The sequence below is a fragment of the Scomber scombrus genome, chromosome 9, assembly GCF_963691925.1.
Source record: "Scomber scombrus chromosome 9, fScoSco1.1, whole genome shotgun sequence".
NCBI classification, from domain to species: Eukaryota; Metazoa; Chordata; class Actinopteri; order Scombriformes; family Scombridae; genus Scomber; species Scomber scombrus.
The window spans coordinates 1-15,000 of record NC_084978.1 but is presented as its reverse complement, the minus strand read 5'-3'; the positions used below and the strand labels follow the sequence as shown (position 1 = coordinate 15,000).

General features: G+C 42.8%; 1 protein-coding gene and 1 pseudogene across 1 annotated transcript; both read left to right on the top strand.

Moving 5' to 3' along the window:
* Positions 1-111: 111 nt before the first annotated feature.
* Positions 112-12,624, top strand: LOC133986032 (cytochrome c oxidase assembly protein COX18, mitochondrial). Its single transcript, XM_062425802.1, has 7 exons — positions 112-200; positions 1,855-2,191; positions 5,361-5,461; positions 7,283-7,437; positions 8,037-8,140; positions 10,255-10,362; positions 10,813-12,624. The coding sequence occupies exons 1-7, from the start codon at positions 190-192 to the stop codon at positions 10,972-10,974; spliced, it is 978 nt and encodes a 325-aa protein (XP_062281786.1). The 5' UTR covers positions 112-189; the 3' UTR covers positions 10,975-12,624.
* A 1,724-nt stretch (positions 12,625-14,348) lies between these two features.
* LOC133986358 (insulin-like growth factor-binding protein 7) lies at positions 14,349-14,799 on the top strand (annotated as a pseudogene).
* Positions 14,800-15,000: the final 201 nt, after the last annotated feature.

Genomic DNA, 15,000 nt, shown 5'->3' with positions numbered 1-15,000 from the left:
GTCTTTAATAACATTCTGTATTTATTTTATTGTGAAGGGTTAGGGCTTTTTCCGTTTCGTGACGTCACATTACCGGGACGCCGCGGCGGTAAACAGTGTGACGTCACATTACCGGGACGCTGCCGGTGATGGAGGGACGAAGGTGAAGTGATCAGCGCGAGCCCCGAGAACAGGTGACCCCGGCTGCTGATGTCACTCAGGTAAGTTATCCATCACCGCTGCGCGTGCGGCTGTTGTACTGAGCAGCGCGTGCGGCTGTTATACTGAGCAGCGCGTGCGTCTGTTATACTGAGCAGCGCGTGAGGCTGTTATACTGAGCAGCGCGTGAGGCTGTTATACTGAGCAGCGCGTGCGTCTGTTGACTGCTGGGTTTCCAGATGGCAGATCTGGGCCACAATTAGCTGCACGTGCTGTTATAATGATATAAGCAGAAACATATTAAACCACATATAGAAGAAGTGCTTTAATATATTCTACCAGCAGATTCCATCCCATAATAATCATCATGAATCAGTTCAAACATTGATAGAAAAAAACAGTTTTAGGTGAAGTAACCAGCTGTTTTAGGTGATGTAACCAGCTGTTTTAGGTCAGGTAACCAGCTGTTTTAGGTCAAGTAACCAGCTGTTTTAGGTGAAGTAACCAGCTGTTTTAGGTGAAGTAACCAGCTGTTTTAGGTCAGGTAACCAGCTGTTTTAGGTCAAGTAACCAGCTGTTTTAGGTGAGGTAACCAGCTGTTTTAGGTGAAGTAACCAGCTGTTTTAGGTGAAGTAACCAGCTGTTTTAGGTGAAGTAACCAGCTGTTTTAGGTCAGGTAACCAGCTGTTTTAGATGAAGTAACCAGCTGTTTTAGGTGAAGTAACCAGCTTTTTTAGGTCAGGTAGCCAGCTGTTTTAGGTGAGGTGACCAGCTGTTTTAGGTGAAGTAACCAGCTGTTTTAGGTGAAGTAACCAGCTGTTTTAGGTCAGATAGCCAGCTGTTTTAGGTGAGGTAACCAGCTGTTTTAGGTGAAGTAACCAGCTGTTTTAGGTGAAGTAACCAGCTGTTTTAGGTCAGGTAGCCAGCTGTTTTAGGTGAAGTAACCAGCTGTTTTAGGTGAAGTAACCAGCTGTTTTAGGTGAAGTAACCAGCTGTTTTAGGTGAGGTGACCAGCTGTTTTAGGTCAGGTAGCCAGCTGTTTTAGGTGAAGTAACCAGCTGTTTTAGGTCAGGTAAACAGCTGTTTTAGGTGAAGTAACCAGCTGTTTTAGGTCAGGTAACCAGCTGTTTTAGGTGCGGTAACCAGCTGTTTTAGGTCAGGTAAACAGCTGTTTTAGGTGAAGTAACCAGCTGTTTTAGGTCAGGTAACCAGCTGTTTTAGGTGCGGTAACCAGCTGTTTTAGGTGAAGTAACCAGCTGTTTTAGGTGAGGTAACCAGCTGTTTTAGGTGAAGTAACCAGCTGTTTTAGGTGAGGTAACCAGCTGTTTTAGGTGAGGTAACCAGCTGTTTTAGGTGAGGTAACCAGCTGTTTTAGATCAGGTAACCAGCTGTTTTAGGTGAGGTAACCAGCTGTTTTAGGTGAGGTAACCAGGTGTTTTAGGTCAGGTAACCAGCTGTTTTAGGTGAGGTAACCAGCTGTTTTAGGTGAGGTAACCAGCTGTTTTAGGTGAGGTAACCAGCTGTTTTAGGTGAAGTAACCAGGTGTTTTAGGTGAGGTAACCAGCTGTTTTAGGTGAGGTAACCAGCTGTTTTAGGTGAGGTAACCAGGTGTTTTAGGTGAGGTAACCAGCTGTTTTAGGTGAGGTAACCAGGTGTTTTAGGTGAGGTAACCAGCTTTTACAGTTTACCTGTGAATTGTTCTTCTTCTACTATCAGGAGGGGGGGCACCATGCTCAGAGTGGGGGGGTATCGTGTCCTGCAGTCAGGACGAAGTGTCTGCTCCACTGCGTTCATCAGGAGGATCGCTCCATCCGCTCACACCTGTGGTCTCAGGTCACCTGTGCGCTCGGTGTCCGGTGGTCGAGATACTGCAACCGGTTGGTACGGCAGCGCGGTCGACTCTGCGCCGGTTCACCTGGCCGAAGACTTCCTGGTTCACCTGCAGCAAGTGAGCGGTCTGCCGTGGTGGCTGAGCATCGCGGCCGGCACGCTGTCCGTCAGGACGCTCGTCACTCTGCCGCTCGCAGCATACCAGATGGTCATCATCTCCAAGGTGAGTCTCTATTAGTTAACCTCTAACCTCTAACCCTAACCCTCCTCAGAACCATCAGAACCCTAACCCTGCTCAGAACCACAGAACCCTAACCCTGCTCAGAACCATCAGAACCCTAACCCTGCTCAGAACCATCAGAACCCTAACCCTGCTCAGAACCATCAATAAGAGACATGAGGAATAAAATTACATTTAAATTACAAGTGAAATAAATTAAAAGACATAAAACATGAGAACAATAATAAAGCCATGCAATAAAAATGGAGGCGAATTATGGAAATGATAAGATATTAAAAATGTCTCTCGTAATATAATCCGGGGAACCAGCTTCAGATTATGAAGGAATAGATTGATTGGACTTTTGTGTCCAATAAATCTTTTTATTTAATAAATCATAATATTTAATAAATCATAATATTTAATAAATCATAATATTTAATAAATCATATTTAATAAATCAAGACATTTCGTGTCTCTACGGTTCAATGGATCAAAGAATAGAAACTGTTGAGTTTTATTAACTGCACACTAATAATAATAATAATAATAATAATAATAATAATAATAATAATAATTAAAGCCGCAAGCGGCGATGGCGGGCCCTCGCTCACCCATGCCACCGCGGGGCCTGAGGCATGGCGGGGCTGTGGCGTGAAGCAGAAAGTGAGAAAAAACCTGGAAGGAGGCCAAAAATGCAATGTTTCGTTCATCCAGTAGGGGGCAGTCACAGGTAGTTACACATTTGGTCTGGTGTGGTCTGGTGTGTTCAGGGCGGCCACTCATCAGTCATGTGAAGTTTGGAGTGAATCGGACAAAGCAAGAGGGAGTTATGAGCATTTGATGGTTCATCCACCAGGGGGCAGTAATGGGATGCATGCAGGTGTGTTCAGGGTCAGTCCCTCATCACACATGTGAAGTTTCGTGGAAATCGGACAATGTTGATGCAAAAAATGGCACTTCCTGTTTCCACTAGGGGGTGACATGAGCGACACCCCTGTCAGATGGAAGAGGTCTCCACCCTGGACCTGTGTACCAATTTTCATGATGATACGTGTTCAATAAAGCCATCAAAAAGCCAAACGTATTTTAATGGCGAGGAATTGATGGTAGCCACGCCCCCACAGGGACGCCATTACTCGTAGCTTCACAGTCTTCATAATGTAGCTTCACCAACTGGTTCTGCATGTTTTAGAAGTGGAATGAAGTTGATGGGGTCAACTATGTATTTTTCATGAATTTAAGTTCACTTCCTGTTACCACCGGGGGGCGCTATGAGTTACGTGGGAAGTTAATATATCGGGACGTTCAGGGCGGAGCCATCATCATGTCCAGCAAGTTTGAAGCTGATTGGATGAAGTATGTGGGCGTGAGAGCCACTCGTATGTACATGGCGAGCACGCCAAAGTTAGTTGAGACCTGTCAGACACGCCCTTTGACCTACGGATGCGCAGAGCACAACTTAAGCTCAGCTAGGTCTGGAGATGTTGCGTACCTAATTTGAACTTGATCGGGCGAACGCTGTGGGAGGAGTTAATTTTAGGCGGGAAAAATCAAAACCAAAATGGCCGACTTCCTGTTGTGTTGAGGTCATGAGGTCAAGAGGCTTTTTTGCATATGTGGGTATAATACATATGTGTACCGAATTTTGTGAGCATAGGACAAAGTTAGCAAAATTCCCTATGGGCATTTTTGGACTTTGTAGGGGGCGCTATTCCGCCATTCTGCGTCGACCATGTGCGACCACCCAAAAATATCGAATTTCGGATGAGACCGGACGTCCGTGCAAAAGTAGAAGCATTTTCGCATTTGGGAAAGGGGCGAAATTGGGGCACGAAATGTCGGAAGAATAATAATAATAATAATAATAATAATAATATAATAATAATAATAATAATAATAATAATATAATAATAATAATAATAATATAATAATAATAATAATAATAATATAATAATAATAATAATAATAATAATAATATAATAATAATAATATAATAATAATAATAATAATAATAATAATAATAATAATATAATAATAATAATAATATAATAATAATAATAATAATAATATAATAATAATATAATAATAATAATAATATAATAATAATAATAATAATAATAATAATATAATAATAATAATAATAATAATATAATAATAATAATAATAATAATAATATAATAATAATAATAATATAATAATAATATAATAATAATAATATAATAATAATATAATAATAATAATATAATAATAATAATAATAATATAATAATAATATAATAATAATATAATAATAATAATAATAATAATAATAATATAATAATAATAATAATAATAATAAATGATGAGTTAGTAATACAACATGAATTAAAGATGAGTTTAAATGAAGGAAATTTAATTATGAAACTAACTTCATAAGTTTTACTGAGTCGATGTGACATCATTAAAACAATGATTGGAGCCTCAGAACCACTCAGAGCGAGGATGGTCCGGGTCGGCTGGTGTTCTGTCAGACCGCCTGGTCCAGTAGTATCATATAATATATATATATATATTATATGATACTACTATACATATAGTATATAAGTATATATGTATATATAAGTATAATGGACAGATACCCATTAAGGTAACTGGTTCTGATAGAAGGGTTAGTTAACCCTATTTACTAAGATGTTGTTTAAGGGTTAAAACGCTGCTGAGCTCACTTCCCTATTTTAGCTTCACAATGATTATATTTGCTTTTAATGGTCTCGCCCTGTCCGACCTCTCTGAGCTTAGACCCCCCCCCCCCCCCCCCGCTCTGTCTGGTTTTAAATCTAGTGAGACGTTGACTTTATTAATTTGATGTTTTATCTTTTCATTTAATTTAGTATTTTATATTTTATTCCTCATTTGAGACGTTTAATTTATTCTTCTCAGCGCTGTGGTTGTTTTAATGTGAATGGATTGGTAACCATAGTAACCTCTATGGTAACCATAGTGACCTCTATGGTAACCATAGTGACCTCTATGGTAACCATAGTGACCTCTATGGTAACCATAGTGATCTCTATGGTAACCATAGTGACCTCTATGGTAACCATAGTGACCTCTATGGTAACCATAGTGACCTCTATGGTAACCATAGTGACCTCTATGGTAACCATAGTGACCTCTGTGGTAATATGCAGGTGGAGACGCTGCAGTCGGAGATCTCAGAGCTGGCGAAGAGACTCCGATACGAAGTGTCAGTCCGAGCGCGAGAGAAAGGCTGGACCGAGAAGCAGAGCCGGTAAGAACCCGACCTGACCCCTACTGACCTTAACTGACCCTAACTGACCCCTACTGACCCCTACTGACCCCAACTGGCCCCAACTGACCCCAACTGACCCCAACTGACCCCAACTGACCCTTAACTAACCCCTACTGACCCCTACTGACCCTTACTGACCCTTACTGACCCGACCTGACCCCTACTGACCCCTACTGACCCCTACTGACCCGACCTGACCCCTACTGACCCCTACTGACCCCTACTGACCCCTAACTGACCCTTAACTGACCCCTACTGACCCCTAACTGACCCCAACTGACCCCTAACTGACCCTTACTGACCCCTACTGACCCTTACTGACCCTTACTGACCCTTACTGACCCTTACTGACCCTTAACTGACCCTAACTGACCCCAACTGACCCCTAACTGACCCTTACTGACCCTTACTGACCCGACCTGACCCCTACTGACCCCTACTGACCCTTACTGACCCGACCTGACCCCTACTGACCCCTACTGACCCTTACTGACCCTTACTGACCCGACCTGACCCCTACTGACCCCTACTGACCCCTACTGACCCTTACTGACCCGACCTGACCCCTACTGACCCCTAACTGACCCTTAACTGACCCTTAACTGACCCCTACTGACCCCTAACTGACCCCAACTGACCCCTAACTGACCCTTACTGACCCCTACTGACCCTTACTGACCCTTACTGACCCTTACTGACCCCTAACTGACCCTAACTGACCCCAACTGACCCCAACTGACCCCTAACTGACCCTTACTGACCCTTACTGACCCCAACTGACCCCTACTGACCCTTAACTGACCCCTAACTGACCCTAACTGACCCCAACTGACCCCAACTGACCCCAACTGACCCCTTACTGACCCTTACTGACCCTTACTGACCCCAACTGACCCCTACTGACCCTTAACTGACCCCTACTGACCCCTACTGACCCCTACTGACCCCAACTGACCCCTAACTGACCCCTACTGACCCCTAACTGACCCCAACTGACCCCAACTGACCCCTAACTGACCCCTACTGACCCTTAACTGACCCCTAACTGACCCCAACTGACCCTTAACTGACCCCTACTGACCCCTACTGACCCCAACTGACCCCTACTGACCCCTACTGACCCTTAACTGACCCCTAACTGACCCCAACTGACCCCAACTGACCCCAACTGACCCCTAACTGACCCCTACTGACCCCTAACTGACCCCTTACTGACCCCTACTGACCCTTAACTGACCCCTAACTGACCCCTAACTGACCCCTACTGACCCTAACTGACCCCTTACTGACCCCTACTGACCCCTAACTGACCCCAACTGACCCCTAACTGACCCCAACTGACCCTTAACTGACCCCTAACTGACCCCTAACTGACCCTTAACTGACCCTTAACTGACCCCTACTGACCCCTACTGACCCCTAACTGTCCCTTAACTGACCCCTAACTGACCCCTAACTGTCCCTTAACTGACCCCTAACTGACCCTTAACTGACCCCTACTGACCCTTAACTGACCCCTACTGACCCTTAACTGACCCCTACTGACCCCAACTGACCCCTAACTGACCCCTACTGACCCCTAACTGACCCCAACTGACCCCAACTGACCCCTAACTGACCCCTACTGACCCTTAACTGACCCCTAACTGACCCCTACTGACCCTTAACTGACCCCTACTGACCCCTACTGACCCCTAACTGACCCCAACTGACCCCTAACTGACCCCTAACTGACCCCTACTGACCCCTACTGACCCCTAACTGACCCCTAACTGACCCTTAACTGACCTTTACTCTCAGGTTCCAGTTCCAGAAGAACCTGCGCCGCATCGTGTCCCAGCTCTACATCAGAGAGAACTGCCACCCGGTCAAAGCCAGTCTGCTGGTCTGGGTCCAGCTGCCCCTCTGGATCAGCATCTCACTGGCCCTCCGGAACCTGAGTCTGGATCAGTCTGGTGAGTCTGGACCAGTCTAGACCAGTCTGGACCAGTCTAGATGAGTCTGGACCAGTCTGGACCAGTCTAGATGAGTCTGGACCAGTCTGGATCAGTCTAGATGAGTCTAGACCAGTCTGGACCAGTCTAGATGAGTCTAGATGAGTCTAGATGAGTCTAGATGAGTCTGGACCAGTCTGGATCAGTCTAGATGAGTCTAGACCAGTCTGGATCAGTCTAGATGAGTCTAGACCAGTCTGGACCAGTCTAGATGAGCCTAGACCAGTCTGGATCAGTCTAGATGAGTCTAGACCAGTCTGGACCAGTCTGGACCGGTCTGGACCAGTCTGGACCAGTCTGGATCAGTCTAGATGAGCCTAGACCAGTCTGGATCAGTCTAGATGAGTCTAGACCAGTCTGGACCAGTCTAGATGAGCCTAGACCAGTCTGGATCAGTCTAGATGAGTCTAGACCAGTCTGGACCAGTCTGGGTCAGTCTAGATGAGTCTAGACCAGTCTAGATGAGCCTAGACCAGTCTGGACCAGTCTGGACCGGTCTGGACCAGTCTGGACTAGTCTGGACCGGTCTGGATCAGAATCTAACAGAACCCAGTTTGCAGGTCTTGCATCAGGAGGCGTTTTGTGGTTTTCGGACCTCAGTGAACCAGATTCTACCTGGATCCTCCCGATCTGCCTGGGCCTCACCAACCTGGTCCTGGTGGAGGTGGGTGTGTGTGTGTGTCCCTAAGGTGTGCGTGTCCCTAAGGTGTGTGTGTCCCTCAGGTGTGTGTGTGTCTCTAAGGTGTGTGTGTCTCTAAAGTGTGTGTGTCCCTCAGGTGTGTGTGTGTCTCTAAAGTGTGTGTGTCTCTAAAGTGTGTGTGTCCCTAAGGTGTGCGTGTCCCTAAGGTGTGTGTGTCTCTAAAGTGTGTGTGTCTCTAAAGTGTGTGTGTCCCTAAGGTGTGCGTGTCCCTAAGGTGTGTGTGTGTCCCTAAGGTGTGCGTGTCCCTAAGGTGTGTGTGTCCCTAAGGTGTGTGTGTCCCTCAGGTGTGTGTGTGTCTCTAAAGTGTGTGTGTCCCTAAAGTGTGTGTGTCTCTAAAGTGTGTGTGTCCCTAAGGTGTGTGTGTGTCCCTAAGGTGTGTGTGTGTCTCTAAAGTGTGTGTGTCCCTAAAGTGTGTGTGTCCCTAAGGTGTGTGTGTGTCCCTAAGGTGTGTGTGTGTCTCTAAAGTGTGTGTGTCCCTAAAGTGTGTGTGTCCCTAAGGTGTGTGTGTGTCCCTAAGGTGTTTGTGTGTCTCTAAGGTGTGTGTGTCTCTAAGGTGTGTGTGTCTCTAAGGTGTGTGTGTGTCTCTAAGGTGTGTGTGTCCCTGAGGTGTGTGTGTCTCTAAGGTGTGTGTGTGTCTCTAAGGTGTGTGTGTCCCTAAGGTGTGTGTGTGTCTCTAAGGTGTGCGTGTCCCTAAGGTGTGTGCGTGTCCCTAAGGTGTGTGTGTGTCCCTAAGGTGTGTGTGTACCTAAGGTGTGTGTGTGTCTCTAAAGTGTGTGTGTCCCTCAGGTGTGTGTGTGTCTCTAAGGTGTGTGTGTGTCTCTAAAGTGTGTGTGTCCCTAAAGTGTGTGTGTCCCTAAGGTGTGTGTGTGTCCCTAAGGTGTTTGTGTGTCTCTAAGGTGTGTGTGTCTCTAAGGTGTGTGTGTCTCTAATGTGTGTGTGTGTCTCTAAGGTGTTTGTGTGTCCCTGAGGTGTGTGTGTGTCTCTAAGGTGTGTGTGTCCCTGAGGTGTGTGTGTCTCTAAGGTGTGTGTGTGTCCCTAAGGTGTTTGTGTGTCCCTGAGGTGTGTGTGTCTCTAAGGTGTGTGTGTCCCTGAGGTGTGTGTTTCTCTAAGGTTTGTGTGTCCCTGAGGTGTGTGTGTCCCTAAGGTGTGTGTGTCCCTAAGGTGTGTGTGTCTCTAAGGTGTGTGTGTGTCTCTAAGGTGTGTGTGTGTGTCTCTAAGGTGTGCGTGTCCCTAAGGTGTGTGTGTCTCTAAGGTGTGTGTGTCCCTGAGGTGTGTGTGTCCCTAAGGTGTGTGTGTCCCTAAGGTGTGTGTGTCTCTAAGGTGTGTGTGTGTCTCTAAGGTGTGCGTGTCCCTAAGGTGTGTGTGTCTCTAAAGTGTGTGTGTCCCTAAAGTGTGTGTGTCCCTCAGGTGTGTGTGTGTCTCTAAGGTGTGTGTGTACCTAAGGTGTGTGTGTGTCTCTAAAGTGTGTGTGTCCCTAAAGTGTGTGTGTCCCTAAAGTGTGTGTGTCCCTAAGGTGTGTGTGTCCCTAAGGTGTTTGTGTGTCTCTAAGGTGTTTGTGTGTCTCTAAGGTGTGTGTGTCCCTGAGGTGTGTGTGTCCCTAAGGTGTGTGTGTCTCTAAGGTGTGTGTGTGTCTCTAAGGTGTGTGTGTCCCTAAGGTGTGTGTGTGTCTCTAAGGTGTGTGTGTCTCTAAGGTGTGCGTGTCCCTAAGGTGTGTGTGTGTCCCTAAGGTGTGCGTGTCTCTAAGGTGTGTGTGTCTCTCAGGTGTGTGTGTCTCTAAGGTGTGTGTGTCTCTAAGGTGTGCGTGTCTCTAAGGTGTGTGTGTCTCTAAGGTGTGCGTGTCCCTAAGGTGTGCGTGTCCCTCAGGTGTGTGTGTCTCTAAGGTGTGTGTGTCCCTAAGGTGTGTGTGTCCCTAAGGTGTGTGTGTCTCTAAGGTGTGCGTGTCCCTAAGGTGTGCGTGTCCTCTTCTTCTTCAGGTGTGTGCGTGTCCCTAAGGTGTGTGTGTCCTCTTCTTCTTCAGGTGTGTGCGTGTCCCTAAGGTGTGCGTGTCCCTAAGGTGTGCGTGTCCTCTTCTTCTTCAGGTGTTTTCTCTGCAGAGGGTGAATCCGTCTCGTCTTCAGAACATCATGACGAACGTCATCAGAGGATTTTCAGTGCTGATGATTCCCATCGCTGCCTCCGTCCCCTCGGTAAGTCCACACTTCCTACTGAGGAGGAGCAGAGTGAGGAGGTGCAGGGTGAGGAGGTGCAGGGTGAGGAGGTGCAGGGTGAGGAGGTGCCAAGTGAGGAGGTGCCGAGTGAGGAGGTGCAGGGTGAGGAGGTGCAGGGTGAGGAGGTCCTGAGTGAGGAGGTGCAGGGTGAGGAGGAGCAGAGTGAGGAGGTGCAGGGTGAGAGGTGCAGGGTGAGGAGGTGCAGGGTGAGGAGGAGCAGGGTGAGGAGGAGCAGGGTGAGGAGGTGCTGAGTGAGGAGGTGCAGGGTGAGGAGGAGCAGGGTGAGGAGGAGACATTAAGCTGAAACTCGAAGTTTAAACATGAACGCTGACTAACCCCCTCTCCCCCCCCTCTCTCCCCCCTTCTCTCTCTCCCCCCCCCCCCCCCCCCCTCTCCCTCCCCCCCCCCCCCCCCCTCCCCCCCCCCAGGTCCATGGCCCTTTACTGGTTCTGTTCCAGTCTGGTTGGACTCGGTCACAATTTGCTGCTTCGAGCTTCGTTTCTTCACAGAATCCTGAAACTGAAGAATCAACGATCTGAGACTCCGTATAAAGATCTGCTGAATGGCTTCCTGTCCAAGTACTGCAAATAGTACTACATAGTACTGCAAATAGTACTACATAGTACTGCAAATAGTACTACACAGTACTGCAAATAGTACTACACAGTACTGCAAATAGTACTACATAGTACTGCAAATAGTACTACACAGTACTGCAAATAGTACTACATAGTACTGCAAATAGTACTACACAGTACTGCAAATAGTACTATACAGTACTGCAAATAGTACTACACGGTACTGCAAATAGTACACATAGTACTACACGTAGTACACACAGTACTACACACAGTACTACACACAGTACACACAGTACTACACACAGTACTACACATAGTACACACAGTACTACACACAGTACTACACATAGTACACACAGTACTACACACAGTACTACACACAGTACACACAGTACTACACACAGTACACACAGTACTACACAGTACTGCAAATAGTACTACAAAGTACTGCAAATAGTACACACATAGTACACACATAGTACACACAATACACATAGTACTGCAAATAGTACAACACAGTACTACACACAGTACTACACACAGTACTACACACAGTACTACACACAGTACACACAGTACTACACACAGTACTACACACAGTACTACACACAGTACTACACACAGTACTACACACAGTACACACAGTACTACACACAGTACTACACACAGTACTACAGGAAGCTTAATGTCTCTGCAGCCAATCAGAGATTATTGATAATCAATATTAAGGATTAAATCATTTAAATGGTTTCCATGACAACTGAGCCGATTGGAGCCACTGATGAAAACCATGAGGGAAAAACAGGAAGTGAACTTTGAGTTGAGAACACACACCACACACACACACCCCCACACACACACACACACACACACACACACACACAGTATAAACACACACACAGTATAAACACACACACAGTATAAACACACACACACACACACACACAGTATAAACACACACACACACACACACACACACACACAGTATAAACACACACACAGTATAAACACACACACACACAGTATAACACACACACACACACACGCTCTGAATAATAAACAGGAAATATTTCCTGTTTATTATTTTCCCTCCAAGAGACAAGAAACTGCTCTGTACTGGTGTGTACTGGTGTGTACTGGTGTGTACTGGTGTGTACTGCTGTGTACTGCTGTGTACTGCTGTGTACTGCTGTGTACTGGTGTGTACTGGTGTGTACTGGTGTGTACTGCTGTGTACTGGTCTGTACTGGTGTGTACTGGTGTGTACTGCTGTGTACTGCTGTGTACTGGTGTGTACTGCTGTGTACTGGTCTGTACTGGTCTGTACTGCTGTGTACTGCTGTGTACTGCTGTGTACTGGTGTGTACTGGTGTGTACTGGTGTGTACTGGTCTGTACTGGTGTGTACTGCTGTGTACTGCTGTGTACTGCTGTGTACTGCTGTGTACTGGTGTGTACTGGTCTGTACTGCTGTGTACTGGTGTGTACTGGTGTGTACTGGTCTGTACTGGTGTGTACTGGTCTGTACTGGTCTGTACTGCTGTGTACTGGTGTGTACTGGTCTATACTGGTCTGGGAGAACCCATGAATTGTTATAATTTAATGGTTCAATAAAGTTCTGTGAATAATTTGTAATAAATTATGAAATTATAAAAATAAAATCTTCTGATTGTTTTTTATCGGACCTGAAAAACATAAACTCATAATATTAAAGTTATAGTGTTAAATATTATGTTTATTTATATATATAATATATATTATATATGTATATTTAGGGTTAATATATATAATATATTTATGGGAGGAGTTGGCAGCAGCTGATCTGAACTATATATTTAGGGTTAATATATATTTATATATGTATATTAGGGTTAATATATATTATATATGTATATTTAGGGTTAATATATATATTTATATATGTATATTTAGGGTTAATATATATTTATATATATATTTAGGGTTAATATATATATGTATATTTAGGGTTAATATATATTTATATAGGTATATTTATGGTTAATATATATTATATAATTATATATGTATATTTAGGGTTAATATATTTATATATGTATATTTAGGGTTAATATATATTATATATGTATATTTAGGGTTAATATATGTAATATATTTATGGGAGGAGTTGGCAGCTGATCTGAACTATATATTTAGGGTTAATATATATTTATATATATATATTTAGGGTTAATATATATATTTATATATGTATATTTAGGGTTAATATATATTATATAATTATATAAGTATATTTAGGGTTAATATATATTATATATTTATATATGTATATTTAGGGTTAATATATATTATATAATTATATATGTATATTTAGGGTTAATATATATTTATATATGTATATTTAGGGTTAATATATATTATATAATTATATATGTATATTTAGGGTTAATATATATTTATATATGTATATTTAGGGTTAATATATATTATATAATTATATATGTATATTTAGGGTTAATATATGTTATATATTTATATATGTATATTTAGGGTTAATATATATATATGTATATTGAGGGTTAATATATATTATATATTTATATATGTATATTGAGGGTTAATATATTATATATTTATATATGTATATTTAGGGTTAATATATATATTTATATATGTATATTTAGGGTTAATATATTTTATATATGTATATTTAGGGTTAATATATATTATATATTTATATATGTATATTTAGGGTTAATATATATATTTATATATGTATATTTAGGGTTAATATATATTATATATTTATATATGTATATTTAGGGTTAATATATATATTTATATATGTATATTTAGGGTTAATATATATATTTATATATGTATATTTAGGGTTAATATATATTTATATATGTATATTTAGGGTTAATATATATTATATATTTATATATGTATATTTAGGGTTAATATATATATTTATATATGTATATTTAGGGTTAATATATATTTATATATGTATATTTAGGGTTAATATATATTATATATTTATATATGTATATTTAGGGTTAATATATATATTTATATATGTATATTTAGGGTTAATATATATATTTATATATGTATATTTAGGTTAATATATATTTATATATGTATATTTAGGGTTAATATATATTATATATTATATATGTATATTTAGGTTAATATATATAATTATATATGTATATTTAGGGTTAATATATATTTATATATGTATATTTAGGGTTAATATATATTATATATTTATATATGTATATTTAGGGTTAATATATATATGTATATTGAGGGTTAATATATATTATATATTTATGGGAGGAGTTGGCAGCAGCAGCTGATCTAAACTCCTCCCGCGGCTTTAAATCCTTCAGCAGAATCCGGATCAGTGAGTCTGGATCAGTTCCTCTTAGACCACCATGAAGTCTTCTACCGTTTTTCTGTCTCTGGTTCCGGTTCTCTGGTTCCTCTCGGTCCGGGTCTCTGCGGGTCCGACCTGCGGGCCGTGTGATCCGGCTCAGTGTGCCCCCCTCCGGAGCAGGGCTGCCGGTCCGGGTCCGTGCTGGACTCCTGCGCGTGCTGCTCAGTGTGCGCAGCCGCAGAGGGAGAAGCGTGCGGGAGTCGCGTGCTGCGGGTCCGATGCGGATCCGGACTGGAATGTGTCAGAAAGAAGAAGTCCGGAGTCTGCGGCTGTAAAAGCAACTATGAGGTCTGCGGGACCGACGGGACCACTTACCGGACCGGATGTGCCCTGAAGAGCGCGAGCCAGGTGGCCGAGGCGGAGGGCAAAGAGCCAATCAGCGTCCAGAACAAAGGACGCTGCGCTACAGGTGATCAGTGATCAATATTTATATTCATGATATATGCAGAGCCCTCACAGTTTATATATTTTTTATATTTATTTATAATAGAGAAATATTATCACCTGCATGTTCTTAAACTATTAAAAGAACTATATATATATATATATATATATATATATATATATATATATATATATTATAATTAAGCTTATAATGTGCTGCAGGATC

Excerpts from the sequence above, each read along its gene's own strand:
- LOC133986032 (XM_062425802.1), top strand. Across the intron at positions 5,462-7,282 it reads TGGACCGAGAAGCAGAGCCG|GTTCCAGTTCCAGAAGAACC; the intron begins GTAAGAACCCGA and ends CTTTACTCTCAG. Across the intron at positions 7,438-8,036 it reads CCTGAGTCTGGATCAGTCTG|GTCTTGCATCAGGAGGCGTT; the intron begins GTGAGTCTGGAC and ends CCCAGTTTGCAG.